This window comes from Micrasema longulum, unplaced genomic scaffold (genome assembly GCF_059751315.1).
Source record: "Micrasema longulum isolate JH-2025_06_02 unplaced genomic scaffold, ASM5975131v1 h1tg000254l, whole genome shotgun sequence".
Classification (NCBI taxonomy): domain Eukaryota; kingdom Metazoa; phylum Arthropoda; class Insecta; order Trichoptera; family Brachycentridae; genus Micrasema; species Micrasema longulum.
Genome location: NW_028277459.1, coordinates 248,365 through 258,242, shown reverse-complemented (window position 1 = coordinate 258,242; position 9,878 = coordinate 248,365). Strand labels below are relative to the sequence as shown.

Genomic DNA, 9,878 nt, shown 5'->3' with positions numbered 1-9,878 from the left:
CCACCAAGCCTTACAACAACACTTTTGATTTTAGGATCATCTTGACAAGATGCAACAATGTATCGGCCTATGATATAAAGTGGTAGATCAAAAGTAACAAAACAAGTTTTAATCAGACACAGCTCCGTGGCATATTTCAATGCAGTGTTTATTGTATCGTAGTCAGTTGGAGGCGAAGTAATAAATAACAATAAGAAAACGGCACTTATATCAAAACTCTGATGTTGTTAAATATAACGCATAAAACATTTAAATTTTTTAATATTTTAAATCTTAAGCCACTTGCCGCATATCCACAAAACATAAGACAAAGTTGGTAATGTCATTTCGTGATGAAAAGAATTTTATGTTTTTTACCAAAATCTGCGATAGACCTTTCTTAGGAAGTTTGTTAAACGTTTGTAGTTGCTGGACGCCTAAAGTTCCGGTTTGTAGAGAGGTGGGAACTTTTGTTAATTTTTCAATCTTCTCTCCGTGTGGTACAGATCCCGCAGGTGTAATGCATGATATGCCTCCCGTGCCGTGGAACGTGTTCAAGTCATCTAGAGTGGTCACATTAAAGTCGGCATTGCCAAATACAAACAGCATAAAAGTATCTGGTGGTATAGGTTCTTGCGGGTGATATATTGCAGACAATTCAAGCATTGTGGCATCGTAGTAAGAACCACTAAACCAGAAATTAGCTAAAAGATCCAATAAACTACTTGAACCGAACTTCCTGTTGATGAAAAACGCAATCCTTTGGAGTACAGAAGAAATAAAACTTCTCGGTCGGATAATATTAATTATAGAATGAGCCAGTGGAACAATTTTTATTTCTATTTTATTATCATTTCGTTTAATAAAGATGAAAAGTGAATTCATAAATACTTTGAGTGATTCGGGAATCACATTTTCTGCGTCATTGAAAAACGTGTCACTGGAAGAGTAGGAATTTGTGTCATAAATACGTGATTGTATATCTTGATTGATTAACATTGCTGCTGTCCTAAAGATTTGTAGACGTTCTTTATTCTGATCTTCACATTTTGCGGTGTACCACGTCTCATTCAGAATTCTGTGTCCAGTATCAAGGAAGCAAACGACTGATTTTCGTAATTTTGTGTGAGTAATCAATATTTTGTCACCATATATCACATGAAGCCTAGATTTGAAAAAACACTGGGAGACGTGTACGGCCGCACTAAATTTATCGCTTCTCATTCTTGGACCCCCTGTTGCTCCTAAAGTATTACTCCTACAGTAAAAATGGGCAATACCTTATTTGTAGTAAATTTTATGTAAATAATTATTGTACGAGTAACATTAACGCTATTTCTTAAGGTTTTTGAGATATGACCCAAAATTTGAAAAAAAGGACCTTTTACCCCCTCTCCCGCCCTTAGCAGACCCCCCACCATCGTGGATTTTGAGTATGTTGATCAAATTTCAAAACTACATGAATTATTTCCCCTCAATGATTGTTTTTAGGGCCAATTTTATAGTTAGTAATAATTAAAAAAATAAACAACGCTTTTTTGTATATACTCGTATGTAGAAACAATAAAAAGCATACTGCCATGCAAAATAAAAAGTGAAACTTTACATAGTAAAAAACAAAATAATATATGGATATAAGAAAAGTAATTAAATTAAAAAGCAAATTGTAAATAACTTGTGAAGAATTTAAACAAAAAAAAAGTAAATAAACATACACACATACGTATAAAAAAAATGATGTTAACAAATTATTGTTAAAAACAAATTATAAAAATTAAACAACAGTAAGTGTATATAATATAATAACATAACATCTGGTACACAAAAATATTTGAAAGGTACATTTCAGAAAAAGATAGGATAATAATAATACACATCAAAAACAGAAAAAAAATTGTATTGAGTGGAAAATTAAAATTATATTGTAAATAAAATTGGTTAAATCCTTGGTTCTGAATGTAGGATTGACCTATTATATGCGGTTGAGACAACAGTATTTAAATGTATCGGAGTATTTAAATGATATATAGATAGGAATATAATGTTACGACTCTAGGGGATTAATTAGTTAATAGATACGCTGATGGCAAGCTTTTACGTTTGACTCTAGCTTATTACAATATGTCCTCAGAACCACATACGCTGGGCTGCGCAAAGAGACACACATGGCTGTTTGCACTTTACCGAACTTGGGCAAGGAATTACGCCATTTCGTGCACAGAATTACAGCAGATAGAATTTATATTCCAATTTAAAGTTACAGCTAGTACTGTTCGGGCATTTCCGCCGACATTTTGTTAGTTTAATCTGGAATGCGAGTATTATTTATTCAATTGGTGGGCAAATGTAACATGGCATTAAGTATTCGTGTGCTGTGTTTCAATTTTGCGGATTTCAATCAAATGCACCTGTAGTCACTAAGAATTAAGAATGAATTAATGCTGCTTTAGTCCTACAATGTTGCAAAACAATCATTAAAAATAATTTCATGCATACCACAAGGATAGTATGATAGACTTGAATTATTTGAATCTATTTGAATTTTAATTTTTGTTAAAATTATGGATAAAAAAATGCAGATTTAAATAGTTTCTTTTTTTAAAAAATAAAATATACTTTTATTTCAATTTTCTCATTATCGTTGACAAAAAAATTGTGTTCAATATTAGCACTTATTTTTTTATATCTATCATATTCTTCCAGTAGCCTTTATTAAAATTTAAAACAAAATGTATACCCACTAAGCCATGCCTTTGTAGTTTTTTTCGAGTATACATAATAGTTTATTTTGTATTTGTAACTTTTGTGTACCTTTTGTAAAATGCACAGAAAAAATAATGAAAAAAGTATATTTTTTATTATTTTTAAAACACACGTGGAGCAAATATTCAAAAGGGGATTTGTCACAGAAATATAAAGTTCGAAAAATGAAGAAAAACTTGTTTTCAACAACATTATTCATAACTTTAGGATATATTTTACATAAAAAAGGCGCTTTGAATGAATTATGAGGTTTTATCTCATAGACGTGATTATTATTTATTTATTTAGATATTTGATATTTACCTATTTTATTTTGAATTCGGACAAATCACTTTTCTAATGTTTTCTTCTCGGAGGTTAAACACAAACTGCAATATTTTGAGTCTGTTCAAATGTTTGAAGACAAAATTATAAGATGTATGTGATTATTCTGAAGCCTGGGTGCTCTGCGCTGTAATTCACTACTGTATCTGGGCCTTTTGGCCTATGGTGGTGCAAAAAAAATTTACTTGATTTTACCTCCTAGAGTATTATTTAGAAAATTTCAGCAAAAATGTGGTAGTCTAGGTATTAACAGGGCTTATGACCCATCATTGGCAGTTACCAGCCCTATAAATGCATAGATACCCGTACTTCTTTCTTTAAAATGTTCTCCATCTTTGTTGTAATTTGATAATCTTAATAACTCTTTGAAGCGTAAAATTTTAGTCTAATTCTTTTCTCTACAAACATTTGGACAAACCCAAAATATTGTATTATAATTTAACCAACTGGTCCAAGAATAAGTATTTTCATTAAATATTATTTAAAAAAATTGCCAAGTATGTAAAATGACTCAATCTGATGAATCGTTTCAAATCCATAAAAGTATCCGCTTTTTAATTTCACTGAAATCAACAAATGAAAGAAGTAACGAAAATCAATTGACAGGTGCGCTAACGGCAATAGAAGCATTGAAAGCAGAAAATGTAATTTCTATAAAAAAACGCAAATCTTTTGAAAACAAAGAATTTTCGACAAAAAAAATTATTTATTTAAATTAAATTAAGCTGTTTTTGCAATGTGCGGATCTGAAAAAAACCTAGTAGGTAAATTGGTTCAGCCGGATGAATCTTACTCACGCGAAAAAGGTTTCGGCTCATTTACTTCACAAAAGTCAACCAACAGAAGAGTTGAGGAAATGTGTTCAAACGAAATCAGACTAGTGAATTATACGCAGTGAAAAAAGAGGCCATTAAACCAGCAAATGTCAGGTCATAAGCCCTGTAAATGCCTCGACTTCCATATTACCTTATCAAAAAAGTTTTATATTTCTCTTGCAATAAATTTAGATCTCAATGACTATTTTGACTCATATTGACTCATATGTCGAGCTGAAGAGGGCTGCAGAAAATAGAGACCAATGAAGGACGAGATGCGGGACTTTGCTGCAAACCAATCCCCAGGATTGAGACTGCAAAGAAGAAGAACTCCATAGGGAGGAATTCAGCCATTCTACAAACATTAAGACTTACTCAAAACATTGACGACAAAAATCTGCAAGAGAATAAAGGCAAAGAAAACATATAACCACGAATTAAAATGGCATCAATTTTGCGCTTGTAACGTGCTTGTTAAATTATACGGCATTGGCACAAATCGACTTTATACGTTTTTTCAATGCATCGAAATAATTTAGTTAAACGAGTAAAACTATTATACGTAGGTAAAGTAAGCAAATTTTCCGATGGGTATAATTTTTACATTAACAATAACTTGCTCTTTAAAAACAGAAATTAGTTGAAGTTAAGTTAAAATATTTTTCAACATGTCAAAAACTAGACAAAATTAACAATGTGAAATTGAAATCTGCTTACAAACTAGAAATCACAGAAGCCAACTATAACTTTGACTATATGATGTCATGGAATTTTTTATTTATCTACCGAGTTTTTCAAAACATCGATTTTATGCAGATTTAATTTACATCCGTAAAACACTCAATCCATTTTATATACCTAATCGTTTATAAAGATAATGTTCGTATGTGTGTTCTCAAGAGACTAAACTACTGGGATGATTAAGGTCCGTTTTTTTTAAATGATGGACTTCACGCTGGGTATTTTTAAAACTCTAAAAATCTAAAATTTTATGTGTAAAAAAATACCACCGCTAATTTTATATTCACCGACCTACCAGGGTTGCATTCAACGAGGACGTGTGTACTTAAAAATTGGGAGGATGTTACTTTATCGTACACGAAAAAGTTTGTATTTGAATGTTCACAAACGACATTTGTTTTTTATGGATCCCTATTAGATTTTTTTTCTTAAATTCCTTATAATTTCATGGTATTGATTTCTTTTTACTGGATTTTTGGTGATGCTAAAATAATTTTAACTGACATTCAATACATTTTTGAGAATCATATTCCTACGTAAAGTGCACCCCTGTTAGTTAGAAGAGAGGCTTTTGATATTTGCAAAAATAATTATTTATTTGAAAATAAATTATTTGAATTTTTAAAATTCAATCATGAACATGTACCTAGATACTAACATACCAATGAAAAGCTACACCATCTTTTTTACGTTTATCCGAACAGTTTTTACAAACTTTCACGACACAATCAGGCATTTTGGTTTCGAATCAAATGTCTTTGGGCGCACGATACATGAATATTTTTGAAAAATGAAGAACGTACCACATTAAGAAATTTTATTTTGATTCTCTGTCTAAAAATATTACAAAATCGGTTCTGTTTTGAGATGCGGAAAACGTGACGGCAAAATGTTGATTAAGTCTATTCCTAAAGTCCGGCAAGCAGTTTTCTTTTTCGCACAGTAGGTATCGAGGAGGCATCTGTAAGACAGTGACAAGAAAACAATGTTAAAATACTAATTTATCAAAATTCCCTGTCATCCCATCTCCTCACAATAAATGTTACCGAAACACAAAAATAATAATGAACTATATATGAAGGTATCTAATTTTAACCGAATACAATAATAAAAGTACATATCAAACTTTTGATTGTGTTTATTTAATCTTTATACGAGTATGTTCTCATATTTAGCAATAGCAAAACAATGCCGGGTTCAGCTCGTGGTTTATAAAATCCCAAGTATTCTCTAACTAATACCTCTTAATGTTCCTTTACGCAGACCCAGAAATAATAAAATTCTGTTCCTCGGTCATCATAAGACTAACTGTGGTTTCCAGGAACCTCCAACTTCAATAATCAGATTTTCATGACCGAAAGCAAGATATTAATTATTTTGATTATAAACTAAATAACTGTACTAATTAACAATAAAAATGTTCATAATAGTCAATATTTAAAAAAAAATTATAATCGAATTCGAATTCCATAATGTTTTGTAGCATTTGTAGCTTGATTTTATTGTGAATAACTGTTTTTATTAAAATGTATATTTAAAATGGAGTTTTTCCGTAAATTTATTAAACATGTTTTCTCTAGTATGAAAGTGAGAGTTTATTGTGAAATTTATTAATGAATCGTCCATATAAGTTCTTAATTTATTCTAACTTCCCCTTTTTCGCAAAATAAGGGATGCGTCTAATTAATATTTAACATACTAACTTTGTAATTTTCTATCGCATTATTAACTGGAGTTGACCCTTGTTTGAAATCACGAAAACTGATATAAATATTATATTACCTAGTTGGGTTGGCTGTTTTACTATTATCTAATACTGAAATGTGGTTTATTAAGAAGCATTTAGGTAAAACAGGTTTTTAAAAAAAATATAAATAGCTTTCCGATTATCCTTGTGCGAGAAACACTGTGCAATGAATTAGAGAATCAAAAAAGAGTATAATTATATCTAAAGATATATTTGTATATTCAGTGATAGTTTTTTAAAGCGTTAAAAGAATCACTAAATATATGATCATTATGAACAGAGATACTCTCAGCCAGGTAAAGAATTTTGTGTATTTGAAAAGTATTTTTACAAGGGATAGAAATATTGAGAATGATTTTAAAAGGAGGGAGACCACTGGAAACAGAGTAAATGGAGCATTTATATCAGTATTTACAGACAAATGTTTGTTGTAAAAGGCTAAATTAGCAGTTCATAATGGCAACCCTTATGCATGAAAGCGAAATATATTTAGTGAAATATATTATTATATATAACTTCCTGGCTCCGATTTTTTTAATCAACTGCCGGCAGCCATAAAGAACTCCACAAATGCTAATGTATTTAAGAAAAATGTTTGCAATTGGTTGCTGCACATCGATAAGGATGAGGTTGTCAATTTCTTTAAAGTTTGAGATTAGCAGTTAGCAAAAATTGACAAATCTGCTTTCCCACCATATTTTTATTTTTATTTGCTTTTTATGTATCCTGATATTTTTATGTATTTTCTTTATTTGTGTTTGTATTATCAAATTAAGTACTCACTCTTATTTGGCATATTATTTATTACTCCTATTTCTTATTAAGTACAGAGTGAGTTTCTAGAAACCATATCTCAATTATTGTCATTTCAATTATGTTTTTATATACATAATCTTTTTCGATTAATTTCAAAGATAATATTATTATGTTTTTTTTTTACTACTATATTTTACTATAATACCATTAGTTTGTTGATTTCAATCATACAATTATTTTGTATATTTGATCATGTATGAATATAAATTTGTACAACTTATATCTTAATATCTGTGTATGATTATCTTTTTTGCATTGTATTCTTTGGAATTTTATTATTTAGTACTTACACCTTAGTTTTCTAGATTGTTATTCTATTGCATCAATGTGAGAATTCCATATTCCCTTACTTAAGGTATTCTATAACTCTGTTGTTATTTTTCAACCTTAATGACTCCCGACGGGGTGAAATCCAGGATTTTGTCTACGAACATTTGGACAAACTCAAATATTGTAAAATGAAAAGACATTAATATTTCTAACAGTGTCTTTCTTAAATGCCATACCGTATTTTTATGCGATATGCATGGAGAATTACAATATTCTGTATGTTTTTTTATTGTTTATTTTTCCATACATATATTTACATAGAATTTTAATTACAAAAATACACTTTAAAAAATACATCTTGAAATTAAGCTATAACATAAATTGGAAAAAATGTCCACAAAGACTTCAGCGTCTGAGCGTGGGCCATTTCTTTTTTTTAATTATTAATAAGTTTATGGCATATAAATTTAGTATGACATGAAGAGAAAAGAAAAGAAAAAGATAATTAACATATTTTAAAATAATAAAAACAGGATTTATTTGCAGTATGAATTTTTTTTTAAATTTCAATTTTAATATATATTTTTTTAAATGTGTCTATCTGCTCCTTCTATACTAATCCAAGACCTTAAACCTACTTTAAACTGTACCAGTGATTTAATGTTTTGTAATTCCTTAGTTCAAAGATTGAAGCATCTTGGACCAACATGTAAGGAGTGCGTCTGTGCAAACTTAGTTCTGCAGCCTGGAACTGACAGTACACTATCGATCTATTGCTAATACGATTAAATGTATAACTAAATAATTTCCTATTTAAGTGAACATATTTCAGGCACTGGCACAAATATAATTTTCTAAAACAAAGGAGTCCACTCTCTACGTATATTTAGGAAATAGTCTATGTTTTTTGTACATTATCTTAATACTATTTTTCTGTGCAATTTCTATTGAGCAATTTTGCACGTCCAAAACTCCTCTCCACCAAATAAAACAATAATAATACACTATTTTTTATTTTTCTTTATTTAAAATATTTGAATATTTTTCGAAAATAATTGTCTCTGAACACGTAGTTTTAAGAATATTAGACACTATAAAGGATATATTTTATTGTTATTTAAGTCGCTTAACTACATTTTCAGTTGAAACTTAAAACAAAGATAGAATAAATGACTTGTAATGCAGAAAAAAACATTGCAATAAAAACGAAGATTTTTTAAAGTGTTACTATATAAGTATTTTATTGTTGTAGGAGTTTTCCTATGACAACACCTTGCCACAAGATATTAAAACTATGTTAGTTTGTTAAGATATCTATAAATTATAAATTATAGACCGTTTAAGATCGTTAAAGTGTTTGATTATAAATTCTTCTAAAAATACATTCATTATGTTATTCATAACTATACGATACATTTGGCATACCAAAGCAGTACCTTAGACGCCATTAAGTACGGTTTAAACGAAGAAAAAAGGAACCATGGCTTTGTTGAAAGCACAATATTTCTATTCTTGTGTTATTTACAAAATTGACAAGTAAAATTAATTTAGCATGCTTGGGAGCTCGCCGGTCTCATCTAATTGTCCTGTGCTTTAATTAGCGCGGGAACGCGAACGAAAGGAACACGTGTCCTTTTTCAAATCCTCTTCGCGTAGAATATTAAGCGGGAAAACGAGGTCCACCTTTTTGCTCCATCGACATTGTTAGTGAGTTGAGTTGTATTTTATTAATATCAGCAAGGAGTTATCATGCAAAAACTAAGCTGGTAGAAACATGAATCATTTTAGTAAAATTAAGCTATCCGTGTAGAATATACAATCTTGATCGGGTACAACGGAAGGTTTTAAGATATACCGTAATTTAATTTGATCTACCTCTGTCTGAAATTAATTATGATTCCTTTATGAATCAATTTAAATCATATTATTATTCTTCCAATAAACGGAAGCCCTGTTTTTGTTCATAATGGTGACACGTATTCAATAGGTCCATTTTTTGTATGATTTTTTTCCAGTATTAGCTTTAATAAGATGATACTATGGCTTATTATTTCCTCTGTAATTTGACGCCTGTAAGTTAACCAACTGTTATATAAAATTTCAAAGTCGAAAAGTTTGAAAGTTGTTATGGTTTTCTATCGAGAAGTGACTTTTATACAAGTTAGTCATGTAATTCTGGTAGCATTATTTTAGATAACAAATTCTTTTTTATTACATTCGGAATGATTCAATTGTTTGCAAAATATTTGTGAGACCCATGGAAATTCCAAGGAGAAATCTTGGAGACAAAGTCAGAAATGAAATTATAAGAATCGAAACAAGAGAGCTAGACATTATTGAACGAGTTGTAACGTTTAAATGGCGTTGGGTGGTCATGTTCTTCATAGCTCAGAAGATATGTAGATGAACAGAACGTCTCCTGT

At 29.9% G+C, this 9,878-nt stretch overlaps 1 protein-coding gene across 1 annotated transcript in view; it reads right to left on the bottom strand.

Annotated features, from left to right (window-relative positions):
* Window positions 1-357: 357 nt before the first annotated feature.
* Window positions 358-9,878, bottom strand: part of LOC148283189 (trypsin-1-like) — a gene marked incomplete at its 3' end in the record, with an annotated part of 114,174 nt that continues 104,653 nt past the window's right edge. Inside the window, exon 5 of the mRNA XM_088223913.1 lies at window positions 358-718. Within this exon, the coding sequence (XP_088080039.1) occupies window positions 358-718 (361 nt within the window). The remainder of the gene's footprint in view (window positions 719-9,878) is intronic.